The 16,352-nt window shown below is 63.8% G+C and overlaps 1 protein-coding gene across 1 annotated transcript; it reads left to right on the top strand.

The window, feature by feature from the left end:
* Positions 1–1,952: 1,952 nt before the first annotated feature.
* On the top strand, positions 1,953–15,843 carry Pias4 (protein inhibitor of activated STAT 4). The gene is made up of 11 exons (XM_076559040.1): positions 1,953–2,057; positions 5,407–5,815; positions 10,916–11,000; positions 11,494–11,535; positions 11,617–11,707; positions 11,800–11,928; positions 12,069–12,174; positions 13,487–13,560; positions 13,647–13,807; positions 14,757–14,887; positions 14,960–15,843. Exons 1-11 carry the CDS (start codon positions 2,031–2,033, stop codon positions 15,232–15,234), a joined length of 1,530 nt encoding a protein of 509 aa, XP_076415155.1. The 5' UTR covers positions 1,953–2,030; the 3' UTR covers positions 15,235–15,843.
* Positions 15,844–16,352: the final 509 nt, after the last annotated feature.

Below are 16,352 nucleotides of genomic sequence, written 5' to 3' on the forward strand. Positions count from 1 at the left end.
AGGTGTGGTGGTCCACGCCTATTTTCCCAGCACTTGGAGAATCAGAAACTCAGGGGTACACCGTGGGTTGCATAGGGGATTTCCAGGCTAACCTGGGCTTTGTGAAACCCGGGTTCAAAACAAAACAGTTTAATTCTGTATCTATGGAGGCAAAGGGGCTTTTGAGAGGTCAAGGTTGGTACGAAGAAGCTCTGGTCCGGACAAATGGGGCTGAGTGGCCTGCAGAGGAGTGACCTGAGTGCTGTCACGCACGCACACACACCCCAAAGAAGGGAAGGGAAAATATTTTTCTTTGACACATAGGTCTTTCTTTATTGCCCAGGCTGGCCTCACACTACCAATCCTCCTGCCTCAGCCTCTCAGTTGCTGGGAATATTAGTTATATTGGCAGTTTGGGGGGGCTGTGCGTCTGTGCTCCATGGAGCGAGCCAGCCATGTGCGCGCGGAACCCGGATGTGCACCGCGCAGGACCGGCTGAGCGCAGCACCCCAGTCCCGCTCGGCCAGGGGAGACCTGCACCTGCCAGCTGCTGCTCGCACGGAACAGCGACCCCTGCCTGGCCGCGTTCTGTTCGCCCCGAACTCGCCCTCCCTGCAAAGGACTAGCAAGCCAGAGCCACGGAACAGCGAGGGTGGGAAGCGCGTGCGCCTTTAAGGACCCCCCCCCCCCCGGGGGCGGCCGAGGCCCCGCCCCGTGAAGCGGAAGCGCGGGGCGGTGCTGCGCACTCGGAAAAGGCCGAGCTCATCCGGGAGTGGGCGTGGTCGCTGCGCCCGCGAGGGGCCGGGGTGGGGGCGGGGCCTGTCCGTGTGCCAGGCCGGGGCGGGGCCTGGGAAATGGCTCAACCCGGCGTGGCCGTGGGCGCACAACCTGAGCACCGCGAGTTCGAGCCTTGGGTTAGAGGAGAAAGTCATCCCAGCACCGAGTCCTCAGCGTCCACGCGGGAGGCGTGGAACGCGCGCACCCCCACCCCCCGCACTTGTGTCCAAACCCGAGTTCGACTCCTTGAACCCAGATGAACCAACTTTTTTATTTACTTATTTATTATTTATCTATTATTCATTTATTAATTTATCTATCTATCTATTTATTTATTTTGGTTTTTCCAGGCAGGGTTTCTCTGTGTAGCTTTGCGCCTGACCTGGATCTCGCTCTGTAGCCCGGGCTGGCCTCGAACTCACAGAGATCCCCCTGGCTCTGCCTCCCAAGTGCTGGGACTAAAGGCGGCGCCAACTTCCAAATGTTGTCTTTCCACACCCAAAAACATAAGAGAGACCACAGGAGAGTGGGCGTGGCCTCCAGGCAGCAAACCTTGGAGGCAGGGGGAGGGTCTCCCCCGCCCTAACAGACTGTTATTACTGCAGCGCCCTTGAACCCCCGCGCACCTGAGTTTGAGGCCAGGACAGCCCGGAGCATGGTGACCTTGCCTCAAAAATAAAAACAAAGGCCTTGTTTAGTTGCCCCCAGGAGTCCAGTTGGAAACGAGGCAGGGGGCCCCGCGTGCACTCTTTTTAGAAAAGGTGGGGCCCGTGAGAGGGCGCGAGGCAGGGAGGTGTTTGCCGCCCGGCCTGACGACCTCCTCCCTGGAGAGCCCACTTCCCTGGGCTGTTCTCTGACTTCCACACATGTACACATGAAATGAATAAATAAATGTCTTTTTTTTCTATTTTAAAGCCGGAGAATCGTAGGCGCACACTCCGCAAGTGCAAGGAAAACGATGCTGCGGGGAGGGCTACTACGCCTTTAAGAAGTTAGACTCCTCCCCCTCGGGGGCGTGGCGAAGGCAGCACCTTGAAAAATAAGCACGGGGGCGGAGTTTGGCCCTCGTCCCTTGTGATTGGTCAGATCCTCGGGCGGTGGCGCCTGGGCGCGCGTGCGCACGACGCAGCCTCCCGCCCCTCAGGCGCGGGGGCGTGGGGGGAGGAGCCGGCGAGGACTCCCATTGGCTCCCGCGCAGGCCCCGCCCCCCGGCGCGGGCGGTCACGTGACGCGGCGGCTGGGGCCTCCCGGCGCGGGGGACGCTAGTGGCCAAGATGGCGGCAGAGCTGGTGGAGGCCAAAGTGAGTGAGCGGCGGCGGCGCGGGCCGGGGCCGGCGGGCGGCGCGGTGCGGACGGCGCCTCGCACCTCGCCGGGCGGGAGCGGTGCGGGCTGTGGCCGTGCGGGCCGGCCAGGGCGCGCCCGGGACGCGGGCCGAGGCTCCGGGCGGGGGGCGGGGAGACCGGGGGCGGGGTCGGCAGCACCCGCTTCGGAGAGTCCCCGCCGCCCGCTGTCACTGCGCTTCCGACCCGGGCCGGAGGCTCCGCGGCGTGGCGCTCGGCCCCCCGGTGCGGCCCTGTCCCTTGCTCTGGGGCAGCCCCGTCGGGACAGACCCGGGGCGGCCCCTGGGGTCTCCCGAGCCCACGGGAGGCAGCGACCTCGCCATCCCGTCTCCAGGGCGACCGGCAGGACTCGGTCCGCGGCCCCCGGCTCCCCTCCCCTCCGGGACAGCGCGGGCAAGGTCTGCAGGGAGTGCCCCGAGTCCGCTGGTTCTCGGGGTCCCCTCTGACGCCCCCTCTGCGGATAAGTCAGACTCAGCCCGGCTCTGAGTGCCCGGGTTCGTTTTAGAGTCTCCGAGGCCCGAGAACCGCTCCCGCCTGTAACCCTGGCCTGCTTACACACCGGCCGCCCCTTGCCTCCCCTGTCCCCTGGCTCCTTGTTACTTCGGAGTCTTGGGAAGGCCCCCTGCCCTGTCTTAAGTCCTGTGTGCCCGGTTCCCTTCTGGAGGTCAAGTCAGCTCTGTGGGGTACCTCTTACCCCAGTGATCCTGCCTCCTTACCCCACCTCTAACCTCCACATCCTGGTGAATCATCCTGTGGGGTTTCACTGCTCCCTGGCGTAGCCCACAGGACCGACCACCCCCTTTTTTCCCGTGTTGCTCTCCAGACCGGTCCTCATAGGATCCCTTGACTGAGTCCAAGGGAGGACTGTTTAGGCCTGTCTCCCCCCCCCCCCATTTCTGCTTTGAGATGTCAGGGCTCTGTCCCTTCACCCAATGAGTCCCTGTTAACCTCCCTGAGGCGTGGCTCAGCATCGCTGCCTTCCAGTGCTGCCAGACACTCAGGGTCCCTCCTGAGTTACTGTTGGACCTCAGTGTCCCTCAGGCATCTTCCCACCCATAAGGTCAAAACTTGGACCCCTTCTTTCCTGGTTCTCTTGTTACATGGCTCTTCTCTCCCCACTTGGACCTTTTTGTTATTCTAGAGGCTCAGGTTAAAAAGTGTACCCCTCTTTTCCCCCATTCATGTACCCCAAATGTGTACCGTATACATAGTCATAGTTTTGAGATACTGGGGATGGGAACATGTGAACTGTACGGGTCCGAGGCACAGGCTTACTGTTGAAGCCCCCTTGTAGTATCCTGAAACGTTACGGGGAGCCCAAGCCTCTGTGCCCACCTCCTCCCTCAATGGCTTGACCTCCTCTTCTGGACCCCCAGTCGTACCTCAGTTGAACTGGACCCTTTGAATCTCTGTAATGGTGAGCTAATGCAGGTCCAGGGGGACCCCTGTCACAGCCCCGCAGTGCCCTGAGTGTGATGGAGACACTCCATTCTTCCAGTAGCTTCCCTATAGTGTGTCACAGTGGGCTGGAGATTCTGTCTTTTGGTTCCACTGGGGCTTGTGGGAGGCGATCGTGGCATTTGTGAATGAATGGCCCATTCAGAAGTCCCTTCGGTAGGTTTGAACGCCACCTTCATCCTTCGGCCCCGCGTCAGGGCTCTCAGCTTTCTGAGGAGCCTGGGCTCGTGACAGCCCGAGTGCATCCACTCCAGTCTGCCTGGGCTGCCGCTTCTCATCGGGGCCCCAAGCTGCAGGCTCTAGAAGCCATGTGCTGTTTATAAACCCAGCCCTGGTTCTGGTGCCAGGGCGGGAAGTCCTCTCCGGGCGGGCGACGGATGGAGGCTCTTCCTGTGCTCCTGTCCTAGTGCCCTGCTGTCCCTTGCAGGCTGCTCTGGGCATAGCAGCTGCTGAGAAACCCGACCCAGACCATATGGCAGCGACCTGGCTGCTGGGATGCTTGCCATCCGTCCTGGGTGACAGGACTCCTGGACATCTGCAGGGGCCACAAAGCCCCCCGGCTCTGGCTGGACCATCGCGTCCAGTCGTCCCCCCCCCCCCACGCACCGCTCTCTTGGTCTCTAGGGTTTGTTCTAGAACACGCGTGCTGAGGGTTCTGCGAGGCCCTGCACGAGGTGGGAACTCGGCCACATCGACAGTGCCCAAGGGCCACTTACCCTGCAGTCCCTGGAAAGTCATGGCTCCCCAACAGGAGCTCTGGAAAGCCTGGAGGCCACTGGGCCAAACTCCAGCCCAGCCCATTGTACCAGGAGGCCTTAGGTCGTTCTGTAGTACTAGTACCCCAAGTCCCAGGTGCTTTTGGGGGGCCCCCAGGACTCTGCTCTTGGTCCCAAGGGCCATGTGCGCCAAGTGGCCAGGTAGCCACCAAATGGGCTGGATCCCTGGGGCTCCGGCCTCTGGGCTTGTAGGGTGGCCTTTTTGTGTCTTGCAGGCTTCTTTGGGGTTCAGGGCTTGAGTCAGCCGCCTGTGTCTCTCCTGCCACGTGGGCCATCAGCCAGTCCCGTGGAAGTCCCATTCTGCCTCCAGCTTTCATTTAGTCCAGGCCAGCAGCAGGACTGACACAGCAGGCCCCAGGGCCTGGCTGGCCTGGCTCCCAGGGATGCTCTGCACTGGTGGGGACCTGCCATACCCAGGTGTCAGCTGTTGTGAGTGCAGGCCACCCACCCAAGGGCCCAGGTGCCCCTCTGGGACCCCCTGCTGGTTGGTGTCATTTCACCTGAGGGACCCTTGATAGGTCCTTGTCCCGTCCATCCTCTGACACTTAGGTCACCTGCTTGGTCACTGACGTGTGCAGATACTCGGTTTCGGGGACCAGCTGTTCTCACGTAGGCCCATCCTGCTCCTGGGTACCCGGCTGGTGTCTGGGCTGGTGTCCTGGCATAGGCTGGGTGGAGACCAGGTACAGGGTGCAGAGCACTTCACTGTAAGGCCCGGCCCAGTCCGCAGTGCGCCGGGGGCCTTGTCTGAGGCCAGCATGCCGTCCGTAGTTCAGGTCAGCACACGTGGGAAGTGGGTAAAGAGGGCCTCACCAGGGCCTCACCAGGACCTCACCAGAGCCTCAGGCCTGGCACCTCTTCTCTGGCAATGTGGAGCTTGTCTGGGAAGATGGCCGAGGATGGAGCCATGCACCTGCCAGACCAGGGCGGGCCGGCCTCCTGTTCCTTGTGTGCCTCCTAGAAGAGGAGGCTCGAGGTCGGAGAGGAGGCCGGGGAAGAGGGGAGGGGTCTGGTGCTGCCAACGAGGCAGGGTAGAGGTCACCCGCTGAGAGCCGCTGTGGTCGCCCTTCCGCAGAACATGGTGATGAGCTTCCGAGTGTCGGACCTGCAGATGCTGCTGGGTTTCGTGGGCCGCAGCAAGAGCGGGCTGAAGCATGAGCTGGTGACCAGGGCCTTGCAGCTGGTGCAGTTCGACTGCAGCCCGGAGCTCTTCAAGAAGATCAAAGAGCTGTACGAGACACGGTACGCCAAGAAGAGCGCGGAGCCCAGCCCTCAGGCGCCGCCGCGGCCCCTGGACACCCTGGCCCTGCACTCCATGCCCAGGACTCCCCTGTCGGGGCCCACCGTGGACTACCCTGTGCTGTACGGGAAGTACTTGAACGGACTCGGACGCCTGCCCACCAAGGCCCTTAAGCCAGAGGTGCGCCTGGTGAAGCTGCCCTTCTTCAACATGCTGGACGAGTTGCTGAAGCCCACCGAGCTGGGTGAGTGGTGGGTGTCGGCCGGGGGTCCCCACAGTGGGCTCAGCCACTGTGCCACGTGACCAGCCACCCCAAACCTAGCAGCTTAAAATGTATGCCATAGGGAGGCATGGCGGGTCACACTGGCCATCTCAGCACTTAAGGGCTGAGGCAGGAGAATGGTGAGTTCTGGGCTAGCCTGGACTACAAAGTGAAATGTTACATGATTCCTAAATGGCCTTAGAGTGAAAATCTGGAGCCAGATGTCAGGGTGACAGCTGGAAGGTCAGAGAAACCGAGCAGCCACAGCTACCACCTCTTAGCTCAGCAACGCCTCAGCCTGACAGGGCCTCTGCAGGAGAGCAGCCTGAACTGGGGCTGGCTCTGTCCTCTGGTCCTCAGGCAAGCTTTCTCCTTAGATCACAAACGTCACCACAGTGACGCGGCGTTTAAAAAGCAGCAGCCACAGAGCAGCAGCTGAGGATGCAGGTACCACGGGGAGCAGAGCATTCGGTGGCGTGCCCGGGGCCGGGGGCCGTCCCCAGCACCCAGGTGTGGGGGCACGTACCTCTTACCCCAGCTCTCAGGACACTGAGGCAAGAGGTGTGCCATGATTTTGAGGTCAGCCTGGGCAAATAGACCCCGATTTTTAAAAGAACAAAAAGCTGGGCATGGCGGCAAAGTCCAGTTACCCCAGCACCTGGAGATGGGATGAGAAGAATTCAAGGAGTTCAAGGTCAGGCTTAGCTACACTGTGAGTTTGAGGCCAGCCTGGGCTACATGAGAGCCTATCTCAGAAAAGGAAAAGCAGATGCAGGTGGAGTAGCTGTGATCTGAGCTGTCAGGTTATCAGACAGCGTAGACCGTCAGACCCGTCCTCGGGGGCATCGATGGCCTCCTGTGCTGCTGTGGTTAGAGTAGGGCTGCCCTGAGCTCTGCCCCTGGCGGCCCTGGTAGCAGGAGGTTCTGGCCTTTTAGTGGCCACATCTAGGACCTGGGGCTTTCTCAGGTTTCCAGTGCCCAGCCCCATCGCCCTCTGCCTGCCTCTTTCTAGAGCTAGAGGCTGGACCCCAATACTTGGCAGGCTCCAAGATGGGCTGTTTCTTGTGTCACCCCACATGGTGCTCAGAGGCCTCCCTGCCTGCACCCTGCTCTCAGAAGACTTCCGTTTCACCCCCGCCGACCGGGGGGTACCTTCCGCTGCAGCAAGGCCGTGTCCCCCTTGTCCTGGGACTTGGGCCCTGTTTAATTGCGGCTGCTGCAAGCACCTGAGGAAGGCCCCACCCCTGACTGGAGGCTCCACCCCTGCCCTGAGGCTCCTCCTTCTTTGACACCCTTGGAGCTGAAAGCGCTCATGGCAGAGCCTTGGAGCCTGGCATGCATGCCTCAAGTGCGACCGCCCCCAAGGCTCCTCAGCTCTTGGCAGCCTGGGGCTGAGCTGGCTGGGTGTCGTCCTAAGGATGACCCAGGTCAGGAGATTGCCCCGACCCCCAGCCTCCCAGCCTGCATGGCCGGCTTCCTTCCTGCAGAGCAAGCCAGCCCCACAATGCATCGCTGTGCCCTGAGCCCCCAGGGACCCTGGTCACCTGATCTCCGGGAGAGCATGTTCCCCTGTCTACACCAGCGGCTTGAACAAAGAGACTAGCCCGCCCCGCCTGCCTCCCCACCAGGGCACCCCCTTCCCTGGGTCCCACACCCTGAGGGCTGCTGGATTGGGAGCTCTGATGGTGGGCACAAGGCCGTGGTCCCTCAAGCTCTGAAAACCCAGGATTTCACACACCGGCCCCACCCTGGCCTGGGCCCTCCCCAGCATGAGCCCGCCATGCCAGTTCACAGTGGCCAGCCCCTTGCCCAGGCCAGAAAGAGCCCCATGCTCCTGTAGGATCCCCCGGAAAAGCCGCCTGCTCAGCGTGCGCCTAGCAGACAGAACCCATAAATCACCTGAGGACCCAGAGGGGGAGGGGAGGAGGGCCGCGGATGAGCACAGACCAGGGCACGCCGACAGCCCATTTACAGAGGGCTGGTGACCAGAGAGCAAGGGGCGCATGCGGGGCCCAGCAGCCCCCCCCCCCCCCGGGCTGCACCCTTGTCTGCAGGAGCCCCGGGGATTTCTAGGCAGGCCCATGGCAGCAGAACTGACTCGGGCCCTCCCGTCTGAGCCCAGGGCGGAGGTGAGGATGGTGCCGGACCAGACCGGGAGGGATGAGTCGTCTGTTCCCCTGCCCCAGGGCTGTGTAGTGTAGCTGGGGGGCTCCCTGGGGGGGGAGGCTTAAGTTGGGGCTCCTGAGGTCTTCTGAGCTGAAGGAAGAGGGTGGAGGCAGTGTCCGTGCGCCCCGCGGAGGTCCCCGCGACGTCGGCCTCCTGGGCTCCCGGCCGCCGTCCCTTCTGTCCACGCCAGGGCAAGCGAGCTGTCGCTCTTGTTTGGGGACGTGGCTTTGGAGGCATGGCTAACAGTGTAGCCTAGGCTGCCCGGAACCTGTTCCTCTGGAGCGGTGGTTCTCGGCCTTCCTGACACTGCCACCCTTCAGTGCAGCTCCTCAGTGTGCTGACCCCACCATAGTTACTTTGTTGCTACTTCACAACTGTAAACTTGCTACTGTTACCATCGGAATGTAGATACCTGTGTTTTCCAGTGGTCTCGTGACCCTGTGAAAGGGTCATGACCCCCAGGTTGAGAACCACTGCTCTAGCCTCCACCCTTGTGCTGGGATCAGAGGTCCACCCCACAGCATGTGCAGACGGTGGGAACACCTGTCAGGTTCTGTGTGCCCAGGGCCTTTGCGTGGGTTACATCGGCCTGCCACACTCACCCCAGGCCCTTGGGTCGATGCCTCTGTCCTCAGCAGCCCACCCCAATGTCCTGCCCTTACGAGCTCTCCTCCACTGTAGCTCCCTCCCAGGACAGCGTTTGTCTGTTCTGCACAATTTTTTTATGTGCCGTGCTTTCAGACAGGGTCTTAGGTAGCCCAGGCTGGCCCAACTTGTTATGTAGGCAAGATTGACCTTGAACCTCTGATCCACCTGCGCCTCCCCAGTGCTGGGCTGACAGACGCATGCCCCGCACCTGGTGTCACCCCCGCGTCCCACAGTGGGGCTGGGTAGCACCTGTCCCTGTCCCTGTCCCAGTGCTGTCTCCATGCTGTCCTGACAACCAGGCTCCACACAGCCCACGGTGCTGCCCCGTCCGTGATGGCTCCCCTGACGCATGCTGGGCCCCACCGTTGGCCTTGGCCCTCCCCATGACACCAGCTCGTTCCGAGTTGCACACTCGTCAGTCACCACAGCCCCTGGTGAGGCTGCCTGAGCCTGAGGCAGTGGCAGGGGTCGCTGTCCCATGGTGCTGAGGGGAACCCAGAGCGGCTTCTGGGTGGCCAGCACCCGCCCTCCAGTCCTGGAGTGCACAGGCTGAGGGGCCACACGAACGCCGCGAAGGGCCTGTCGGGTCTTTGTGGTCATCGCTGGTGTGCGCCCTGTCTCGGGCGTGCTCTGGAGGGGCTGTGGGTCCCTCGGCTTCTGCTTACGCCGTCCGTGTGCGGTGTCTGCTGTGACCTCGCCCACAGTCCATGCCCGAGGCCCAGAGAAAGTGGAAAGTCGTTGATGGAGTGGACAGGCAGAGCGGTGTGTGTGTGCGTGTGTGTGGTGTGTGTGTGTGTGTGTGTGTGTGTGTGGTGTGTGTGTGTGCGCGCGCGTGTGTGGTGTGTGTGTGGTGTGCGCGTGTGTGTGTGTGTGTGTGCGCGCGCGTGTGTGTGTGTGTGTGTGTGTGTGTGTGTGGTGTGCGCGTGTGTGTGTGTGTGTGTGTGTGTGTGTGGTGTGTGTGTGTGTGGTGTGCGCGTGTGTGTGGTGTGTGTGTGTGGTGTGCGCGTGTGTGTGATGTATGTGTGCGCGTGTGTGTGTGGTGTGTGTGTGAGTGTGTGTGTGTATGTGTGGTGTGTGTGTGTGTATGTGTGTGTGGCCCCCAGCTCCTCAGCCAGTCCTGCAGTTTAATCGTGTTCTCAGGGGGATTGCAGTTCAAGGCCAGCTGGGTTATACAGGGAGACCCTTGGGAGAAATGGGGGTGGGCACTGGGCGCGGAGGCCGCCAAGGAGTTCATTCAGTCCCCGCTGGTGCTGCCGAGGAGACCCTGCACTCGGTGTCTCGGACACAGGGCTACTGCTCCACCCGGCTGCTGGACGAGGGGCCGGCAGCCATGGCAGAAGCACTGGCCTGGGGAACCCTGCAGCCCCCAGACAGCAGAGGGTGGGGCCCCCCAGCACTGGGCACACCTGGCAGCCTGGGTCCTGCTTGATGCCTGCCCCGACCCTACAGCAGCCCCCGGGAGGGTAGACGGGCCCCAACTCCTACCCAGCCTCTGCCAGCTCAGGTGCATGCCATGGCCCTGCCGGGCTCTCCCCATCCTCCTTAGGGGGTTTACTCCAAGCTAGACAGATCTGAGCGGGCCCGGGTGGCCCTGAGCTCCGGCTGTCCCCCAGGCCCTACAGACACACACCCACCGCCACTGTCCACCTTCCAGAGCCCCGTGGGCTCTTCCTGATCCTGGGCTGGGCAGGTGTGACCGTCCCTCACTGAGCCACCCCACCTCCCAGCTCCCGAACCTGCCTACGCTCACTATGGCTGCCCCACAGCCTGGTTCAGAAGGGCCAGGCCGGTCCCACCCAGCGTCAGCACTTCTTGTAAACAGGGTGTCATAGGAACTTAGCGTCTGGGGTCCTCATGGCTGTGCCTGCGGCCAGACAGGGAAGGCCACCTGACGGGGCGGTGCTTGGCCTTGAGTGCTCGGTGGGACTCGGGCTGCTGCCCACGGCTGTGCCCTGGGCCTCAGACCCAGCCTGGACTTGAGGCTGGGTTTTGAGTCCTGCACACTGGGGTGGCTGGCCTGCCCCCCACCCTGCCCCCCCTCCCCTCAGAGGCCTGCTCTGGCTGCTCTGCAGGCCACAGCTGTGTCACGTGTCCACACGGGGTCAGAGCCCTCGGCTGGGAAGGACCTGGGCCCGCCTGCACACTAGGCCAGCAGTGGCCCTGGAGCCCAGCGCCTGCTGGAGGGGCCAGGGCGGGTCCCTGGATCCCAGGCAGAGGGGCTGGCCTTCCGGCCACGGCAGCCGGGCGGCCTGACGCATGCGTGTTCAGTCCCACAGAGTGCGGAGAAGCTGCAGGAGAGTCCGTGCATCTTCGCGCTGACGCCCAGGCAGGTGGAGATGATCCGCAACTCCAGGTGTGTCCCCACGAGCAGCGCCTGTCACGTGCCCACCTGTGCATGGGGTCACCTGGGCCGGACATGGCGTGTGGGACCCCACACAGCCACCCTCTGCATGCCAGGACCTCCCCAGCTACACATGTCTGCAGATGTCACCAGGGTCCCCTGGACAAGATGGATACGGGGGGTGGGGTGGGGGGGGCGTGTGAGGGGCCTGGTGAGGCCCCGGCGGCCTCTAGCGGCCGGCTGCACACGTCAGGCTAGTCCGGGCTGTCCCGGCCCGGCTGCCTTACAGTCATGACCGTGCCCTGCCCCATTTGGCAGGACAGAGGTCAGGCTGGGGTGTGGCCAGGTCCTCTGCCCGCCTCCCTCCTCACCCCTGCGATGGACAGAGTCTCTGCCTGGTGTGGCCTGGGAATGCTGTGTCCTGTGGCCACTCACTCACGTGGTGACCATGGGGAGTGCCCTGGGTGGGCCCCGCCGCCCGCTGACTCCTGCCTTGTGCCCACAGAGAGCTGCAGCCGGGAGTGAAGGCCGTGCAGGTGGTGCTGAGGTACGAGAGCAACGCCCCGGCCCCCACCTCTCTGCACCCCTCTGCTGCTTGTCTTCACAGCCCCTGCCCCTGTCTCCCCAGGATCTGTTACTCCGACACCAGCTGTCCCCAGGAAGATCAGTACCCACCCAACATCGCCGTGAAGGTGAACCACAGCTACTGCTCGGTGCCGGTGAGCAGGGCCGCGGCAGCCCGGGGAGTGGGCGACGTGGGCTCGGGCGAAGCGGGGGACCCTGGGGCTGAGCCTGGCAGCTCTGTCCACAGGGCTACTACCCCTCCAACAAGCCCGGCGTGGAGCCCAAGAGACCCTGCCGCCCCATCAACCTCACCCACCTCATGTATCTGTCCTCGGCCACCAACCGCATCACTGTCACCTGGGGGAACTACGGCAAGGTCAGCGCCCCGCGCCCCGCACCCCACTGCCCAGCACCCCACTGCCCCACACTGACCCCGTCCACCCCGCGCCCAGCACCCCGTCATCCCACACTGACCCCGTCCACCCCGCCATCCCACACTGCCCCGTCCGTCCACAGAGCTACTCCGTGGCCTTGTACCTGGTGCGGCAGCTGACCTCCTCAGACCTGCTGCAGAGGTTGAAGACGATCGGTGTGAAGCATCCCGAGCTCTGCAAGGCGCTGGGTGAGCAGTGGGGCCCCAGGCCTGGCCGTGCCCAGCGGACCTGCTGCTTCTCCCCGGGCGGGGCGTACAGCATGGATGTACACGCCAGGATGGCTCAGGGTTGGGCAGAGGTGGAGTGAGTGTCAGCCTGGGGTCAGCCTGGGGTCAGGGGTCTGGTCTGTGGGCACAGAGCCTCGTGGGTGACAGGCTGCCTGCCTTCCACACATGAGGAAGCAAGGTGGACACCTGGGAGGAAGGGGATGCGTGGGATGGCCAGGTTTTGTGTGGTTCTTTACCCTTTTTTTTCTTTTTTAGCCCAGGGTTGACTGGGTCTCTGAGGCAAGCTGGACCAATTTGATCCCTCCTTATTTTTTAAATTTATTTATTTGAGATTCATTTTTATTTTATGTGCATTGGCGTCTTGTCTGAACACATGTCTGTGTGAGGGTGTTGGAAGCCCTGGACCTGGAGTTACAGAGAGTTGTGAGCGGCCATGTGGGTGCTGGGAATTGAACCCGGGTCCTCCGGAAGAACAGCCAGTGCTCTTAACCTCTTGTGTGGTTTTCTCTGTGAAGCCCTGTCTGTCCTGGATCTCACTCTGTAGCCCAGTCTGGCCTCAAACTCACAGAGATCCTCCTGCCTCTGCCTTCGAATGCTGGGATGAAAGACATGTGGCCGTCCTCACCCGGCGGTAACAAGTGTCTTTAAAATGAGACGGTGTGGTTGTGAAAGGCAGCGGCCGCCCACACCTGGCTGATGGGGCCCTCGTCGGCCCTGGACGTCACCAGTGGCCGTTTCTCTGCAGGACACCTCGGGGGCATCCCCGCCTGTTGGTGCCCCTCCTATCTGGGGTTGGCCAGGCTGGGCTCTGGCCTGTTCTGAAGAGGGGTGGCATCTGGCCGAGTGTCCCTGTGATGTGACACCATCTTGGAGGCCAAGACCTCTGAGCAGGAGGAGGTGGCCCAGGCCAACTGGGGTTGCTCATACCTGGACAGTTGGAGCAGGCTTTGCAAGCCGAGGCCACAGCTCTGTTGTTCGGTGACCAAGGTCACAGGTGCACTGTGTCTGTGTCGGGCTGGGCCCGGTCAGTGCTGCTGGAGCTGCAAGGCTTGCATTAAAGGGCTAGCCTGGCCTCAGGCTGCCGACTCTGGCATCTCCATGGTGCTCACAGCTGCAGGTCTCAGGAGCCCACGGGGACCTGCGTGGAGTGCATCAGGGTTTGTGGGGCTGCTGGGGGCAGAAGGATCAGGGTGCAGGGAGATTTGGAGGCCAGCCAGACTCTGTCAGCTGTGGAGAGACCCCCTCTGATGCCGCATCCCCTGTCACCCCACAGTCAAGGAGAAGCTTCGCCTGGACCCCGACAGTGAGATCGCCACTACTGGGGTGCGAGTGTCCCTCATCTGCCCAGTGAGTCCCCGTCTGTCCCCAGCCACGAGGGCGGTGAGCCTCGCGTGTGGTGGGGCGGCGGCCCTCACCTCCCGTCCCTTCCCCAGCTGGTGAAGATGCGGCTGACCGTCCCGTGCCGAGCAGAGACCTGCGCACACCTGCAGTGCTTCGACGCCGTCTTCTACCTGCAGATGAACGAGAAGAAGCCCACGTGGATGTGCCCTGTGTGCGACAAGCCCGCTGCCTATGACCAGCTCATCATAGACGGGTGAGTGTGCGGCAGACGCCGGCGGCCTCGGCTGCGGGACTGCGGGAGCCTCTGCTGTGGACAGGCCCTGCTGTGGACAGGCCCTGCTGTGGACAGGCCCTGCTGCGGACAGGCCCTGCTGCGGACAGGCCCTGCTGCGGACAGGCCCTGCTGCGGACAGGCCCTGCTGCGGACAGGCCCTGCTGCGGACAGGCCCTGCTGCGGACAGGCCCTGCTGTGGACAGGCCCTGCTGCGGACAGGCCCTGTCTGAGCTTGCCTGCAGTCCCGGGCCTGTGACCCCCTGTGGAGAGGAATCTGTCCACAGCAGAGGGAGGGGTCCTGTGTCCCCTGGGGACGGCCGAGCTCTCCACTCTAGACACTGGGGCTGCTGTCTGGGACCTGAGGCTCCTGCCTGTCACCAGAGCCAGCATGGGCGGCCGAGGCCGTCACAGCCACTTGCCTGGGTCCCCAGGTGCCTTGGGCCTGCCCCTGGGCCTGGCCGAGGGACTGGAGTGTCCCCAGCAGACCCTGCCATTCAAGCCTGGCGGAGTCAGGTCAGCCTTTGACCTGCCACGCTCCCGATGGGGAAACTGAGGCTCAGAAGCTGCCACCAGCCCAACTCCCTCAGCTTGCAAACGCCCAGCTTTGCCCTGGGTCCCTGCTGGACGGGCCGCTTCCCTGACCAGCTCTAGCATGGGGTGGGGACGGCCCTGGGCACGTGGCTGGGCTCAATTGCCCTCTGTTCTCGCCCAGCTGCGCGCGCGTGCGCGGTCCTCCACCCCAGGCCTCCCTTGCCCAGGGCTCCGGGCAGACGGCAGCCTCAGTCCGGGGCCGGCAGGCTCAGCGGGTGCCTCTGCCCGTGCCGGAGCCAGTGCCGCCCCCCAGTGCGGCAGGGGCAGACCGCGGGGACCCCGGGGGGTGTGGGAGCTCTCCAGGCCCCGAGCTAGCCTGTGCACCCTGCGCCCCAAGGCTGCTGTCGAAGATTCTGAGCGAGTGTGAGGACGCGGATGAGATCGAGTTCCTGGCCGAAGGCTCCTGGCGCCCCATCCGCGCGGAGAAGGAGCCGAGCTGCAGCCCGCAGGGCCCCATCCTGGTGCTCGGTGAGTCCCCGCACCCCGCCTGCCCGCCCCGGCCAGCCTGGCCGCCGGCTGAGCACTGTCCTGTCCCTGCAGGCACCTCGGACGCCAACGGGCTGCCGCCGGCCTCCAGCACCCCCGGCGGCGGGGGCGGCGTGGGCAGCGCGCTGGCCGGCGCGGGCGGCGGGGCGGGGGCGGCGGGCGGCCCCGAGAACGGGAAACCCGGCGCCGACGTGGTGGACCTCACACTGGACAGCTCGTCTTCCTCGGAGGACGACGACGACGACGAGGATGAGGACGAGGACGACGACGAGGGCCCCCGGCCGAAGCGCCGCTGCCCGTTCCAGAAGGGCCTGGTGCCCGCCTGCTGACGCGCCGGCCTCCCGCCCGCCCCTCCCCGGCTCCCGGCTCCCGAACCTCCGGACTCCTCTTGGGGGATGAAAACAGTCAAGGGACAGAACGAGACAAGCCAGAGCGAATCCACACTTCCACGGCCGCAGCCCGCGCCCCGCCCGGCGCAGGCCCCGCGGGCGCAGGGACCTCGGACACTGGACGGCGGCGGCGGCGCCGGGCGCAGTCGAGAAGCCATGGTGGGCGGCGGCCGGACAGCGGCCACAATGTGCAATAACGTGGTGTCGCGGACCCGCGTGGCGTGGGGGGTGTCGTTTCTAGCCAGCTACCTCGGTAACTCCAATTCAGGTTCACTTCCCCACGGGGCGGCCCTGCCCGGGTCGGGCTCCGCGGCTGCCTCCCTCCCCCGGGAGCCTCGCTCTTCCACCGCCCGCCGCCCTCCACACCGACTGTCAGGAAGCAATACCGGTCCGGTCCGGTCCGGTCCGGAGTGGGCGGCCTGGCGGCGTCACCGCATGAACTCGCCGGGAGGCCGGGCCCTGGCCAGCCGCGCGGCACTCTTTTCTAATATTTGTATTCTAATTTAATTGTTTTTTAAAAATGCAAATAAAAAAAAACAAGAGTACCGGTCCTGGCCGTCTGTGGTTTTTTTGTAGCCCAGGCTGCCCCCTTCCCTCCCCGGGAGCTGAGGGCTGGGGTGCACTTGCTGATGACCTCAGCCCTTGTCACCAGGAGGCCGGTCAGGGAGGGCGCCTGGGTGAGGACCCACCCTCAGAAACACACACTGGAGTATTACTTGACCCTGAACAGGAGCAAGGCTCAGACACCCACCGAGTGCAGGGACCTTGAGGACACTGTGCTCGCTCAGAGGCCCGCGATGTGAAAGCTGGGACAGTGACCCCTCGCGTGGACGGGGCCGGCGGTCGGCTCAGGTAGACCACGTGATCTCGGCCTGGGACCTCAGTGCCCAGAGCGGGTCCTACACGCGAGCCCGTGAGCACCGTGTCCCAGACCCAGGGGCCTGCCCAGACCCGCGCCCACGGCCGCCCGAGAAGGCAGTGCCTGGCGCTGGCCCAGCAGGCAGCGCTCCGGGCCAGGGGCTCGGCCTCTCCCTCCGCCTCTGGCAGTCCCGTGGGTG

The sequence above is a fragment of the Peromyscus maniculatus genome, chromosome 22, assembly GCF_049852395.1.
Source record: "Peromyscus maniculatus bairdii isolate BWxNUB_F1_BW_parent chromosome 22, HU_Pman_BW_mat_3.1, whole genome shotgun sequence".
Classification (NCBI taxonomy): domain Eukaryota; kingdom Metazoa; phylum Chordata; class Mammalia; order Rodentia; family Cricetidae; genus Peromyscus; species Peromyscus maniculatus.